General features: G+C 39.8%; 1 protein-coding gene across 1 annotated transcript in view; it reads left to right on the top strand.

Annotated features, from left to right (window-relative positions):
- The first annotated feature begins 2025 nt into the window (after positions 1–2025).
- CMC1 (C-X9-C motif containing 1) overlaps positions 2026–16401 on the top strand; it is a 42219-nt gene continuing 27843 nt past the window's right edge. The window contains exons 1-2 of the mRNA XM_063155011.1: positions 2026–2121; positions 14618–14710. Coding sequence (XP_063011081.1) covers positions 2097–2121; positions 14618–14710 — 118 coding nt within the window. The 5' untranslated portion in view covers positions 2026–2096. The remainder of the gene's footprint in view (positions 2122–14617; positions 14711–16401) is intronic.

Raw genomic sequence — 16401 nt, forward strand, 5'->3', positions numbered from 1 at the left:
GCAGAAGTGGCATAGCCAAAATCCCTTAATAAAACAAATACAAATAAATTGACATGGTGCATTTGCATTGCTTTGTTCAATCAAAATTCTCAAAACAGTTTATAAACATTAACTGAAGTGGTGTAGTTTAAAGTTACAGAAAACAACTGTAATATTCATGTTTTACTCTGAGGAATGAGATCAAACTTGTGGTTAAAAAAAGAAAAGCATAGAGGCACTTAATGGTATAAAGCAGAAATGCTCTAGATCAGTAAGGCCAAAAGCATTCACGTGGAAGATTTTGCCTACATCACGCTCTACTAATTTCTGTGAATGTATCAACACGAAGAACTTGGCTCTTAGTGTGGCCTCAAGTTGAAAAAACATATTTCCTAATAAAGAGACAAAATTTTCAAATAGGGAAAATATTGTCAATCTGGGGAAAACCTTGAAAGTTTGATGGAAAATCATTTTCCATCAAAATAATAAATAACATGGCATTATCTAAATTCCTCCTACTGAATTTTCTAGACTGCTTATTATCTTCCAGAGGCATACAGTCTGGAAGTTTGGGGAAGGCTCCTGGGTTTCTCACTTCCCTGAGAATGCAATGTTTAAAATTCACCTTTCCACTGTACAGAAAGTAACAATGCCAGGTAACAGAGGAAATGCTATATTTGGAAGAATTTTTGCAGCCTCCTGTAAGAGGCTACTGCATAAAATGACTGATTTTTCATATCACTTGTCAGTCTAAAATGTTAAAGACAGGAAAAGAGGGTAGGCTTCTGAAAATTCTGGCTTGTATTTATTAAAACAAGACTCGAGTTTCAGATATGTCTCCTTACTCCTCATTTCTCTTAATTTCTCGAGAATCATGTTCTTGGGTTTTTTAAGCGTATGACAATTTAAGGAAAATTTATCACTTTTTAAATTAATTTTTTTGCTCTGTGTTTTGTGTCCCAAAGTGGTTATTCTTGCCTCAAGCAAGTAATAACTAAAGGTTGATCAATTAAATATATTGCAGACTCCTAACTAAGAGTTGGAGGTGGGACACTAGATTTCCTTGTTCCTCTGTCAACCGCACTGCTGTCACAGGAATGTGGTCCCAGTGACACTGAGGCATGAGAAGGGACCTCATGTCCAATGACTGGGAAGCCCATTTTTATGGTCAGAAACCAAGTCATCGATGAAAACAGCCACCAATGAAATTCTCATTTGCCACTTTGAGTCCTTGCTGTGGAAGCCTCAGGCACCCCAAGGGCTGGAGGATGTGACACCAGTCCCTGTCAGAGGCTGCACACAGGCGGACACACACACACACAAGCTTCCCTGGGGTTTCCTGGAAACTTGGTGCTCACACCCAGGCCTGTCAGGAGCCCAGTTCCAGGATCCTCAGTACAAAGAGCCATGGAGCTCCTGCGGTGGATCCAGCGGAGGGCAATGAGCATGAGTGAGGCACTGGAGCATCTCTCTTATGAGGAAAGGCTGAAGGAGCTGGGCCTGTTCAGTCTTGAGAAGAAACAACTGACAGAGGACCGTATCAATGTATATAAATATCCAAAGGCGGGCTGCCAAGAGGATGGAGCCGGGCTCTGCTCACTGGTGCCAAAGAATAGGACTAGAGACAACAAGCAGAATCTGATGCCCAGGGAACTCCATCTGAAACATGAGGAAGATTTTTTTTTTTTTACTGTGCGGGTGACCACGCACCGGAACGGGTGCGGAGTGTCCCTCACCACAGATACTCCAGAACGATGGGGACCCAATCCTCCAGGACGACCCTGTTTGCGCAGGTAGGTTGGACAAGATGACCCACTGCGACCCCGTTTCAACCTGACCATTCTGTGATTTTCTGATCCCTCGGTGACTCACGGAGTATGAGCCCACCCACGGTCAGGAAATCACCGCGGTGGCGGCTCAGTCGCGGTGCCGCAGGGCCGCCCCCGTGCCCACACGCCCACACGCGCGGCACCTCCGCCCTCAGCGCTCCCGCCCCCGGTCCCCGCCCGGCGCGGGGAGGAGCGGCCGGGGCGGCCGGGCCGCACCGCGCCTGCGCCGCAGCGCCGGGGAAGCGCGGGTACGGTGTGCGCAGCTGCCGCCGCTGCGTGGGGCCGCAGATGGAGCCTGCCCCCGGCGCCGCAGGTAGGGGCGGCCGACGGGCGGGCGGGAAAGAGGGAGGGAAGAAGGGAGGACGGCGGGGCGGCGGAGCGCCCCCCAGACATACCCACTTCACCCCCGCCCTCCTCTCCCCCTCCGCCGCTCGCCTCGCCAGGCTTCCTGTGGGAAACCCCCGTCGCTTTCCGCTGGCCCTTCACACCTAGCGGAGAGGGCGGTGGCGTGGGCTGCGGCGCACCGCCGGTGGGTGCTGCGAAGGGCCACCCTGGGGGGCTCCGGCCCGGCCTCCGCGGTGTTCCCGGCGGGCTGGGACGTTCCTGGTGCCCTCAGCGGGCTCCCGGCGCCACCTCCCTGCTTCCCTCCTTGCCGCTCTGCCGCCGCCGTGACCTCCAGCGGCGGGACGCGGGGCGAAGGCAGCCCCGGGGCGTCCAGGTGCCTGCGGGTGCCTGCTGTGGCCTCTCTGGCTGTGTAACCAACGTAAAGGCAAAGCACCGAGATTATGCTGTCCTCGGCTTCGTGCTACCGACGTCTTGTACGAATGGCTATAGACACGTGTCCTCAGGAGTGAATGTAAACCCGTGGCCTTTATACCCATGCGGTGTTCACTCGCTGTGCCCGCAGTTCCCGAGTCAGGCGCCTTCGGCTTGGTGTCTTAAAAGGCCATTCTCTTCAGCTAACGCAAGGTGTTGAGTCTCCCGTAGGTGCTGGTGCCCTGCAGTGGTCCTGGCTGTGCGCCTCGGTCCCTGCCGCCTGTGGCTGCTTCTCCAAAAGCTGAAGGATGCTGGCCGAGGCCAGGCTCTCAGTTTCTCATGGAAACCTAGACCTTCTCAGTTTCTGATGGAAACCTGGACAAGGCGTGGAGACCAGACCCAAGGCCTGGGTCTCCAGGCCTTGCAAACAAGGCATTCATAGAGTAGTCAAGTTCTGGGTTTATTGATGGTATCCTCTACGCATCGATCTCTTAATCAAGAAAACATTATAAATCTTAGCGTGGCATTTCAAGTGGTGGATGTTCATCTACAGTGTAATTTCACTTCCCAGTTGTCCTGTGGAAAAAGCCTAGTTATTACATTAGTTAATTAACAGATTCACAGAATAGGCTGAGCTGTAAGGGACCTGCAAGGATCGTTTGACTCTTAAGTAAATGGTCCATAATGGGATCAAACCCTCAACCTTGGTGTTAGCAGCATGCTGTAACCAACTGAGCCAATCCCAGCAATTCCACCTGTTGTGATTTCAGTGCAGAACAAAAGGCATGGCACCAAACACTGAAGTCATTGGCATTCTGCTTCCATATTTATGTATGCAATGACATTATCTGTTCCTCCCAAACTATACTGTGGTTGTGTGTTAGCTGTGATAGGACTGCTAAGGGTGTACCTGCTGTGTGGCACCAATACTGAGATTCATCTGAGCAGTGACATTGCTTACTAACACCTCTCTAAATCTGCTACCTTGTTATCCACTATCTTTTGCTGCCCTCCCCCGCTCCCCATCAGTTTCTGGCTTGTACAGTTCTGTTGAAAACCTCAGAATGAACTAAACGTGGAGATGTCTAAGTGAGGTAGTAGAGAAACTGGAACAATTGCTGCAAGAGGTGTGAGCTGCCCTGTTCATGTTAGCAAGGTGTTAACCCAAATACCCTGGTGTGGCAGGTTTTAATGTCATTGTTGTTAACTCCTTCTTGGCTCAAATATGAGAAAAAGAGGCAGGATCACAGTTCTGTAAATTGTTACCATGACTGATAATTCATTTTATGGTCACAAAAGACACAAGTATTCTCATGGCTTTGAAAGGCAGTAGGGAGTGAATATCAAGGAGTTCTCTTGAAACTCAGGTTGTAGAACCTGTGAATTATGTTGTGATTTGTATGGGAGGAGTTTTTTGATAGCCATAGTTTGGGAAGAAACTGTGGTTGTGTCATTAGGTAATTATTTCCAATAAATAAATTGGCTGTAAACATGTTCACGAGATTTTATGTTTATAAAATCACAGATTATCCTGAGTTGGAATAGACCCACAAGGATCCTCAAGTCGAATTCCTGGCCCTGACTTCTCCAAGACTTCCCAGAGAATCAGACCATGTGCTTGAGTGTGTTGTCCAAACACTTCTTGAACTCTGTCCTGCTTGGTGTCATGAGAACTTCCTTGGAGAGCCTGTTCAAGTGCCCAGCCACCATCTGGGTGAAAAATCTTTTCCTAATATCCAGCTTAAAAAACCTCCTGTAACTCAGCTTAAAGCTTCTGCTTTTCCCCTCGTGAGAAAGCTTGAGACTGCAGTGAGGTCTCCCTTCAGTCTCCAGGCTGAACAAACAAGTGACCTCAGCTGCTCCTTGAGTGCTTCTAGGCTCTTCCTCTCCTCTACACCCCTCACCAGCTTTATAGCTCTCCTTTTGATGCTCTCCTAAAGTTTTATATTCTTTTTGTATTGTGGAGCCCAAAACACACAGGACTCGAGGTGAGGCTGCCCCAGCTCAGAGCAGAGCAGGACAATCCCCTCCCTTGCCTGGCTGGTGATGCTGTCCCTGATGGCCCCAGGACAGGGCTGGCCCTCCTGGCTGCCAGGGCACTGCTGACTCTCATTCCACTCTCCAGGACCCCCGGGTCCTTTTCTGCAGTGCTGCTCTCCAGATGCTTTTCCCCCAGTCTCTCTGTACGTCCGGAATTGCTCCATCCCAGGTGTTAAACTGTGTTAAACTTCACATGGCTGCTGATTGTTCAGCCCTTAATTTGTATAGGTCTTCCTATAGGGCCTCTCTGCCTGAGGGAGTCAACAGCTTCTCCCAGTTTAGGAAAATGTTACACTATTTTGTTTTGTCCTTCTCCAAAATCAATGTCCTGTAGCCCAGCACTGAATTTGATTTTTGTATGCAGCACTTCCGAAGCTATGTAGGGTGCAGTTTTTAGTGGTAGAGGCCATGGGTTATGAGAAAGTTCATTTTATTTTTACTGTGCACTTGGTTATAGCTGTCATTTTCAGGTGGTGATGTTTGGATCCCTACTTGAACATTCACAGATGCATAAAGTGGAGTCATGGACGATAGCTGAGATAGACAATACAGATTTTGGTACCTATCCTTGACATAGGGGTTAAAAACAGAGGGTCTGAAGACTGTTTTGATATTTTAAGTTACTTAACATGTCTATTTCTTCATCTCAGGTGGAAGTGTAGGTTGCTAAATAAAACGGTTTTATCAGTGGACAGAGACAATTTGGCTTGCAGAAAGGATGTGACTTGTTTCAAAGTGGCAAGGGCAGTAAGACTAGAGGTAGAAGAATACACTGAAAAGAGTTAAATTATAGCTTCAAAAGACAGAAAGGATAAAATAATGAGGGATAAAGCAATGTTGAATTTAAAGGGAAAAATGTAGAAGTAAAAGGAAAAGTTGTTTTTCAGCTGTTCTTTTTCAACTTTAAATTAACTTCTTTTAGATAAGTTTTGTGACTAATAACATAAGTTACCAGAATAACATCTGCAATCCTTGTGTTAATGTAACTGACACGTTTTTAGCCTTGTCACCTCATGCTCTGAAACTTGAGAGCACCGGTATGTTTTAATCATATCCCTGATGTTAGTTTCCAAGATGTTCATTCATTTATATTGTGTGTACTGATTGCTCATTTACTACAGAGGTACAGAAGTCAAAGGTAGGCATTGTTTTTAGTTTGTCTCTTAATCCTTACTTCCAGTTAAAGAATTTTTTTTTTAAATTGCAGGAAGAATGTTATTCAGTCCTGTTATTCATAAGCCTTGCTCTTCATTTGTGTGTGATGTTCTTTATTTGGAATGCAAGGTGTAAATTTTATCTTGAAAGGAGTAGCTGAAGAGCTAAATATTCAAGCTCTCCAGGAGTTTGGGCAGATTTGTTTCTATAATGAAACTTTTATTTGTGATTTACATTGTTTTTCATTCCATCTTGTCACACGCTTCTGAAAATCATGTAGTGCTGGAGCAGCTGATTAATAGTATTGAGCATGGTGGCAAATCTTAGGTGCTTAATGTCTCCTCTTGTGATAACTGGGGGATTTGTTGTTTGTTAGATTTTCCTGCATCCCTTCCTTGTCCATATTGAGTACTTTGTTCTTTCTATGTTGGATTTACTTCTTACTCATCTCTTGTTTCTGGTGCAAGTTCTTGCACAGTTCCTTATGTCACTGCTTAGCTCTATTTCATGTGATCTGTTTGGTTTATACAATTCAGATAGTTTGTGGGTTTTTAGGACCTTTCTCTGTTTCTTACTCAAAGTGGAAGTAAGCAATAAATTCTTGGACACCATTCACTGTTAGTTAGAAAGGGCATAGAAAAAATAGGAATTTTACACTTGGGACTGATTTCAGACCCAAGAGGTGCTCAAATGTGCGGGCTTGACTTTTTAAAAAGTGTGCCACCCTGTCCTATATGTAGGATTTGAATTGTGTCTGTACTGTTAGTATATTTTAGCTTCTCAGAAAAACCCCTGGAATGTATTTGGTTGCTGAAATCCTGCTGCGTGGTGTTTTGTTTAAGTGATAGAAAGTTATGTTGAGGATTTTGCATCAGTTACCAAGTGAAGATTTACAATAGGGGATTTAGGGCTGGCTCTGCTAGTTTAATCCTTGGTCAGCCCACAGCCCTATCTGTGTTTTCTGCATTTTGCTGGAATTCTTACCTGTTTTCAGATGGGATTTGAGGTGGGCTGAGGTGTTCCCTTTATAGGTAGCTCACAGCTTAAGTTTTCCTAACTGGCAAGTGTGTCATACTTGAACAATGGTACAAGCTATGTGTTAATGAAGCTGCATTATTTCCAGTAGTAAATATCCTAATCTGTAATTAATTTTCAGGCCCTGTAACTGGATTTGCTGTGTGATCAGCAGTATAAAAATATCTCCTTGTGTTGGCTTGGCTTTAGTTATTACTCACTAGATGTATGAGCATTTGCAGTCTGCATGTAATTAACAAGAAAGTGTGCTTTTCCTTTTCTTTCTAGGCATTACAGACTTGCTGTAATACAGCCATTGTTCACTTTTAGCAAACAGCATTCTCGTAATCCAGTACCGCCATATTGCAGGAACACGAGCCCGAAAGCAAAATGTAAGATAACAAATTCAGCCAGTGAAAAAGGTGAAAATTGACTTTGAGGTGATGATAGAATGGTGAGAAGTTAAAGCTTTGGAAATTTTCCCTGGTGTTGTCATCCCTGTACTCCATCTTAATTTAAAATGTTGTCAGTATTAAAAAGATCTCAAAATCTGGAACTTTTAAAATACAATTAAATTTATTCATATACATTTAAAATCTGGAACTTTTAAAATACAATTAAATTTATTCATATACATTTAAAGAAGAATAAAAAAGGATACTGCGTAGAAAAGCTGCATTGATAAGTTTCTTTTGCTTTTAAATTAGGGTTTCAGAGTACCACAGATCTAGTTTCATTTGGATTATAACACTTCTGTCATTTCATATTGTCCTTCTGTATTTTAAAACCTCTGTAGAAGCTTGCTGCTTAAGGCTCTAGTTTGTATGCAAACACTGATGTGCAAATGAAATTACCAAACTCTGTAGCATTTCACATATGTATAAAAGTGTTTCTTTGGTCCTGGTCCGTCATCCATCAGTTCACACTGGATGTCTTTGATAAAATTCTTAACCTTTAAAGGATTCTGTAGGGTTTTTTTAGGGCTCAGGTTTACAAAGCAGGATGCTGAAATTATTCTGTAGCTTTGACCCCTTGAATTCCTTGTCAGTAAAGGCACAGAAGCCCTCCCAAAGGCTACAGGATTGGATACTTAAAGGATTAATTGATACATCAAATACAATTGTAGGAAAAGACCCTAAGATTTTGGAAAGATAAGTTGTTTTTCTCTCCCATGACTTTAATGGGTCTATCTCTAAATGAATTTGTTCCCATGTGTGACTTGGTGTTTTCAAACAGAGGTTTTGAGTAGTTGATGCAGACTGATTCAATGATACAGACTTGTTGGAGAAGTTTTTATGATGCACATAGGCATAAATGATTCACATGAATTAATCTAAGAATGGTAATTTTTATTTAATACAAGGGGAATAAGCTAGGCAGAATAATGGAGATGAAAATTTTGAGTTGAATGTGTTCTTTTCCTAGAGGAGTACTAAGCTCTAATCATATTTGCTTACTCAAAACACTAAAATAGATCTGATTATTTTTTTGTAAAAAAAAAAAAAAAAAAGTAATGTCTAGAACCAATAGTCTGATTGATGAAAGGAGTGTTTGCCAATAAGCAGGCAGTGGACACTCTGCTGCTCCTTCTGTTATTTAGAAAAGTTTACTTTTCCAGTGTATTTTATAATTATCTCATAGGCAAGTGTTCTAAAGCAAAACTTTGTAATGAAATGGAGTATTTACCTCACAGAAACAATTTTTACCGAGTGACATGAAGAATAACTGAATCCTCTAAATTAATGCAACTTTGCAACTTTTTTATAAACTTGTTATTCATTCTCCAAACCATCTCAAGTATTGTGCAAACTATAGATCTGCATGTGGAAGAAATGACAGAATGGCTGTTAAATTCAAGTTTTAGTAGACTTGTCACAGATTAAAACAAGACCTTCCAGGAAAACAGCTTCTTTGTAGTGGAGATTTTCTTTAAATGTGATGTAGGTTAAAGAATGGTAATTCTGCATCTCCTTGGTTTTCTTCCCTTTTCACTTTAGTAATTGCTATTTCTAGTACTGAAGTTCTTATTGATACTTTGTTTGAGTTTTATTTTTTAGCTTAAAAAAGAAGAGTATCTTAGAAATCTGTCTACTCACAACTGTCTACCTTTGATGGCAACTGGTAGGATAAACTATTAAGATGTAATAAAAAAGAAGATCCCATTTATGGCTCCACATTTCTCAATCTCCCAAACTAATGAAAGTGATTGCTTTTCAAATTTATATTTTGTTGTATTTTAACTTGGATTCATGAACCTTGACTGAACTTTCTAAAGCATTTTTTCTAGTAAGGAACATAACTGATGCTTAAAAGTTAATTGAACTGGAATTCCAAGAAAAGCATGAGGTAGTAAAATTGCTAATTAAAATGATGTAAAGTTACTAAAACTTTCTCTGTTCTTCATACATACTATGATTCTTAATGAAAAAGCAATAGTATTTAAAGTACTGTTTTGAACACTTTTTGAATGTGGCTAAATAAAAAAATTAAGAAAATCCAAATTATAGATTGTATAACTAGAAATGCATATTTCAACGACTGTTACTGGAATTACTTGACTCAGTTCCCTTTGGATGGAGAAAGTGTGAGGTTCTTTAAGTAGCTGGGTAGAGTAGATTTCAACTTTTCTGAGTAATCTGTGTCCCTGCTACAAGAAGTCGTGAAAGAGGTGAGAGCAGAGATGTTAACTACCAGCAGGATGAGTAAAGGGTGAGCAAATCAGTTACTAGCTGTGTTGAATGGAGTGGGGAGATTACATGACTTCTCACAGGACACTCTTCTAAGAAAGCTTTTGTCTTGATATCCTCTTCTTGTAATAGTGTTCTAATTAATATAGAAGCTGCTAGAGTCCCTTTTGTTGTTAGGACTGTAAAGCAGCTTTGTATTTCATTCTCCTCTCACCTTTAAAGGTCTGCTGCCTGCAGCACAGCTCTACACCGTGCTTGAGGTGTTCTCAAGGCCATCCTGGCTCCTTTGGTCAGAGACTAGAAAGTCAGCAGAGTATTTGTCATCTGTTTTGCCAGCTTCCGTACAGAGTGAATTTGGTGTGTTCTAGTGGTTGGGATGTTCTTATTCCTCTTTATGTATATTAGTTTCTTGGGGTTTGGTCATTTTTAGAAAAATAGCAAAAACTATTAAAATGACCAGCTGTGGTCCCTGGCCTTCCATGGCAATAAAGAGCTTTTGCAGCTGAAGGTTTTTGATCAACCACAGAAGGCTGTTATTGCAACTGTAATCTTAACCCCTACATATTGTATTCAATGAGAACCATGAACACTGAGATTTGCCAAACCCCACAGATTCCATAAATGTTTCTTAGTGATTTAGTGAATAAGGATATCCCCTAGTTAAGTAATCTCTCTCTTTAATTCTTTACACTGGGCTGAGGTTTTATGGAAAACAATTTCTCTTTCACAAAAGTATTCCCTTTTCTGTAGCTTTCTCTCCTTGTCTTTTTTTTTTAGGCAAAGTTGTAACTTCTTTAACTGTTCTTTATCTTCTCTTCTGTTCTTTGTCCCCAAGAGGAGCATTCTGGAATCTGCTGATCAGTCTTTAGGAAACATTCAGTAGTTCTATCACACAGATTCCTTGTCTGTAGACTTACATTTTCTAGGAGCTAGTGACTTAGCTGGAAGCCTGCCTTTGGTTTTAATTCTGGCTAACTTTTGTGTATATTTTTACAAAATACTTATTTTTAGCATTAGTAGTATTTAGTCTGTGTTTTGTAACCTTTACTTGATTAGCTGTGTTCATCCATCTGTCCCTTGTAATATTTGATGGTACTTGGAAATTTCATCAGAAGGTAAGGGTAAACTATCAGAGTATTAAATTGATCTAACAAAAATGCCCAAGTTTGGGTTGGCAGAGGGAGAAGAAAAAGCTGCTGCTAGCATTTGTCTGGGGTGATGTGATGGTTCACTTTGTGGCCAAAGGCCGTGATCTCTTCAAACAGCCTACCCAGAAGACCAGGAAAAGTGTGTGGAGGATGTGAGTGATACCAAAAGTATCAACTTTCAAATGCAGAAGGCAAACTGTAGGAAAATATATTTCTTACTTGTCTGGAAATAATATTTTCATGATGAAATAAAACAGGAGTAAGACTGTTGAAATGCAGGTTCTTCTGTAGGGACTAGTTCACAGGTGTCTGGTATTAGAGTAAGAAGTAGCTTTCTTAGTGCAGAATACTGAACTTTAAAAAGGGGAAAAAAGCTCTTATTCTGGAAACTGTAATATAATTGAAAAAAGGCAAAGGGGGTTGATAGTTTTACATCATGATTGTGGCCTATTTTTTTATGAAGTCTTGCTTCTGAGTTTTTTGGGTTCTTTTTCCCTGTGAAAGTTGTTGGCATATATGTTACTGCAGAGGTGAATAGCTTGAATTGATGGTGATCTTGAAATGCTTGTACATCAGTATCAGAAGTGCAGGTACTTTGCTTGTGAACACATTTGCTTTATCTGGTATCTGCTATTTTTAATATTTCCACCTTATTTTTCTTAAATATTTTGTGTAAATCCTAGGGATACTGACTTCAGTAAAGTGTTTTAAGATTGTTGAAGGAAAATCACTGTAATTGTAAAGCAATGGATAGTTGAGAATCGAGGAAGAATATTTAAGATGTCCAAGTAGAAACTCACAAGTAAATATAGTACTGCTTAAACTGAACATCTGCATTTGGGTTATTTGGAGAGGTAGTTGTAGCCAGAGCCTGAAACTTAGACATTACAAGATAATTAAAGTTCTTTGGACTTTTCATACAGTCACTTAGGCTAGGTTTAACGCCATCATTTTTACTGTGCACTGTTAAGTACTAAATATTTTCTAATTAAAAATACAAAAGCAAAATCCTGTAAATACAAATATTTTTTAAAATTAAAAGAACCCATTGAAACTGATACTTCACAACAGAGATGGTTCTAAAAGCTGTAGATGAGTTTATAAATAATGTTTACTGTAGTTTCCTTTATACTGTTGTATAATTACTTTTGAATTACTGCTGTAGCTCTCTTCTCATTCTGCCTACTGGATGCTGCCCAGTGTCCTGATGTGCCCTCTCCTTCCTGCATTTTCAGCATTTGTAGACTTGACAACATGGGACTAAGAAGAAGGAATTTGCCTGGAGCACAGTTCTGTCATGGTTCTGGTTGTGCTGGTGTGAACACCAGTAGAGCTACTCCTTGCTATCAGTCTTACGCCTCTTTCTTTTGAATAATCAAACAGAAGATTGGGTGTTTAACCTAAGAGAAAACCCAACAATCTTTTTGGACTGTTCTGGGCTATCAGGGAAGTCTTCTCTTTTTGGTTTTCTTTTTCTTTGCTTGCTTGCTTCCTTGCTTGTTTTTCCTCAGATGGCCCTGTGTCCTGTTTCCTTTAGTTGCATTCCTACCCTCTTCTCCCCTCTGTCAGTAGAGGGATAGCTGATCCTTGCACTGGAGGCCTGTGCTTTGGCATTTGTGAAAATTGTGGATGCTTCTATCCAGCTTTGTCAGCAGGGGAAACCCAGCAGCTCTTCCCAGGCCCTGAAGACTTCTCTCCTCTCTGCTACATTTCCATGTATGCTGTGGTATAAAAGTTAAACCTGTGCAGAGCCAAGGGTTGGGCTTGGTGATTCTTGTGGGTCCCTTCCACCTCAGGTTATTCTATGATGCTAATTATGGGAAGAAGATAAGTGGATTTAATTACTCCAAAGTGTGAATCAGCTGAGAAGCACCTTTTTACATGTATTTGAGTTAGCTTTTTTGACTTACTCACTGCGAGGTTAGGTGCTTAAAAATGGTGATTTAATGGGGGCGAGTGAGGGCAATGTGGCACTGGTAAAACTTCCCTTTTGGTGACAGCAGGCAACCCACTTAATTCACTCTATCTGCATTTGTATTTGTGTACTCCAAGCACCTGTATAGCCAAGTTGAGTTTAGAAAAAGTGTGGGAAGCAGAAATTAAGGCTGTAATCTGAGCCAGTAGTACTCATGATACTTCAGTCTTTCTTCTTGTCCTCACCTCACTGAATTGCCTCTTATGGATGGCTTTGGAGTTATACAGTGAACAGGATCAGGGAATTCACCTAGTTAAAAAATAACCTAACAGGAAATTAATTTAAAGGAAATTAACTTCCCCTTTCATTCACCAAAGGGCTGCTGAGCCTGACTGTGTGGGCAGAGGGAAAAGAGATCATAGGGATGGGGAGAGGGCAGGAGGGCTGCAGTGCCAGCTTGCTTTGACTGGAGTGAGTGGGGGCACGTAGAGTGGTGGTGCCAGTTCCTGCCGTGTCATTCCACTGAACTGATTTGTCCTGTTTTCAAAACATGCTTGGAAGTTTTCTGACAGCTTTGTCTTGTCTCTAGCCTATGTACTGTACCAAGTGTTTGGTACACTGATGCTCTGCAGAAAGTTAAAATGAAGGATATTTGCAACATTTTATCTGTAAAATAATATATTTGTAGAAATCTGATATTTGTAGTATTTTAATATGAAAATCAGTGCATGGAAGCAAATCTAAGTCTGAGCTATTTGCTTTTAGTGTTTCTGTTGTATGTACAGAATAAAGGGGTTTTTTCCTGATGTAGAAATGCTAAGAAGGGTATTTTTGAGGAGAAATGTCTTTAGTGTATATTGCTCGTTGTAATCCTCTGTTGTTGCTAGATTCCACTAGTAATATCACATACAGTACTGTGTAGTCTTATAGTGTAATGTCTTAGCATTAGTAAACTTTAAAAGATGATGACCTAAGAATGACAGATGTTGGTTTCAGTTGTTTTTTGTAGAGAGGTAACAAAAAATGCTCTGAAAAATAGTGTTTGAAAGTTGATGGTAACTTAAAACCTGCTTCTTTCCTTAGTTTCAGTACATTGCACTTTCACTTTTTCTTCATTTCATCTCCTTTTTAATGAGTAATTTTAAATTGAAATGATTGTCACCAAAAATAACTCTGACAGTAGAATTTCCATAGTGTGAGCATCCCAAGCGATGCTATTTTGAAATGTGTTATCAGCTTCAAAAGATGAATAAAAAGTGTGTTTCAAGATGAAAACCATGTATTTGGTATAAGTGCATTGGACTATCCAGTGTCTTCTAAAGGGTTTTAAACTCAGAAACTGAGAAATAAAAAACTGTTCTTGATGAATTCTCATCCCTTTGTTTTGAAGAAAGTGGATTTGGAAAAGCAGTATTTTTTTAGTGGTCTGTGTTGTTTATTCTAAATCACTAGCTGTACTCAAGAGAATTCTGGAGACGCTGAAAGCGAACTACAACTTTACTTTTGGGTATAGAAATCAGGCAGCAGCACTTCTCTTTTTGAGTTGGATTTCTGAATGAAAAATCTCCTAGATCCTCCACTGAAGAGACTTCATTTTCTTCTGAAGAACCAGAGTCTTCCACATAGCCACACAAATTCTAGCTTGTGCTCTAGTGTGTGCTGTTTTTGTCAGCTTTATGTTAGTGAATGAAAGAGTGCATACAGATCGTGGGCATAAAAAAATATTAGTATAATAAAAAGAAATAAAAATATTTAATTGCTGTGCTGTCTGTATACAGATTTTTTTATTCAATAAGGCAGAAATACAAATGTGCTGCCAGAATTTGCTCCTTTATTTTTGGTTCACAGTGCATATTAAACAGAGTAGAAATATTCAGGATAATGCTCATATTTGTATCTGAGCAAATTTTGGACTTTCCATCCTTTTGGTCTATGTAGTCTTTTCATGGTACTTTCTGCTGCTGTTCGTGACAGTTTTAGTATACTCCTGTATGTTACATAAACAATGTTGTGTTATTTCTTTAGATTGACTCTTTCTGATGTATGGATAACAATTTTTTTTTCAAAATTATCTTTTTTTTTTCACTCTTGCAGAAAATTCTAAGCTGAGACATGTAGAAAAAGATGTTTTGATTCCACAAATAATGAGGGATCGAGCCAAGGAGCTGTGTTCAGATAAGGTGCAAGGTAAGAGTCAAATATTCATTAGGAGATCAGATGTACTCACTTTGTGCCTTGAATATAATCCTTGTTTTTGAAATCATGTAGTCAGAGAATTAATATGTGTGATCTCCATCTTTGTCAGCTCGCTGTGAAACCAGTATTGAAGCATATAAATCTGCTGTGTTGGCTTTGGCTGCTTAGTAAAAAATTTTGGACTATTTTCCAAAATTTTTTACTCTCAGGGGCTGTCGAATTTAGTATGATTAATACAAATTTTTTTCACATCTCAGTCTGGTGAGATGTGAAGAGTTATTGTGTCTCAGTCTGGTGAGAACACAAGAGTTATTGTGTTTCTGTATGAATATTTAATATTAAATAAATTAACCTGCCTCATGCAAACCTTCAGTTAAGGCTTCTCTCATTATAACAAATTTGTTTAAATATTCCCAACTTACTGCATCCTTTCCTTGCCCCAGCATTGAAATGATCCATGCACATAAACACACACGTTACTAGACAGATGTTGAAATAGAGTGATGCAGTGCACTTCTGCTTTCATTTTCTTGTGAAGAGCACTGGACTCTTTAAATTAATAACTCTTCAATAACTCTTTAAAGTGGTGTCACCCCCTCTGCTGAGGGCTGCTTACACACAGGTAAACCAAGAATGCTGCTATAAGAGGGATGTAAAGATGGATGAAAAGCCACTGAATTATTCTGTACAAGTGTCAGCTTTCAGTGGAGAGCATTTGCATTCGATCATCCAGATCTGAGCTCTTTAAACTTCTTTTGTTCATGCACTCCAGCAGTAAAAATTTTCTGACTGCACAATCCCAATATGGGTATATTAATTTATAAATTATGTAAATGTATCGCTGTACTGTATGTTATATACATTATAAAACATAAAAATAGAAGTTTGAAAAGGATGAGATAAAGGTGAAATAAACAGTACTTTAAAATATTTTAAATATTTATCAATCTAAAAAGATTACTGCTAATAACAGTACTTTTTATTGAGATCTATATGACTGAACATGCATCTTAGTTTTTAAAATCTTTAACACTGTAATATAGGAATTTGAATACCTGGTTCTAAATTCGGTGTATTTCAATACTTGATCTTGATAGGTGCCTAGAAAAGATACCTTACAGAGGTGTAAAATTACAGAGGTAATTTTACTTACCTATACTCATTTTTCAGTCCTATCCACAAGTTTTGCAAATGGTTTGCTTGAAATTAGGCTAATAAATTATCTTCTCCCCTGATGTCAATCAGTTTTTCTTCCAAACTAACGCGTGTCAGTGTTTTCAACCCCCTAAAACTCTCCTTGGGAAGATTTTTAACAGGTTAGAAAGGTTTTTAACAGGTAGAAAGGTTGACATCCTTTTAAAGTGCACAGATATAGGAGGTTTCTGTAGGTGACACATGTTTTTTGTTCACCTACAAAACCAAGCCAAAAATTACATAATTAGATGAACATATCCAAATACCTGTTTTCAAAATGCAAGTTTCTTTTGCAAAGGAGTTACTTTCTTAGTCATTATTAAAATGACACCTTCACCTTAAAGGGACACATTGAGTGTTTAGTTTTTGGAAATTCCTGCTAGGTAGCAAACTGCTCACAGCCACTTGTCATCACCAAAAAGGTCAGTGGATTTGGAGCACTTGTCAAACCTGACACATTTTTTTTACAAAAGACAACTCTTGAAGCA

Source organism: Melospiza melodia, chromosome 1, assembly GCF_035770615.1.
Source record: "Melospiza melodia melodia isolate bMelMel2 chromosome 1, bMelMel2.pri, whole genome shotgun sequence".
In the NCBI taxonomy this organism is placed as follows: Eukaryota; Metazoa; Chordata; class Aves; order Passeriformes; family Passerellidae; genus Melospiza; species Melospiza melodia.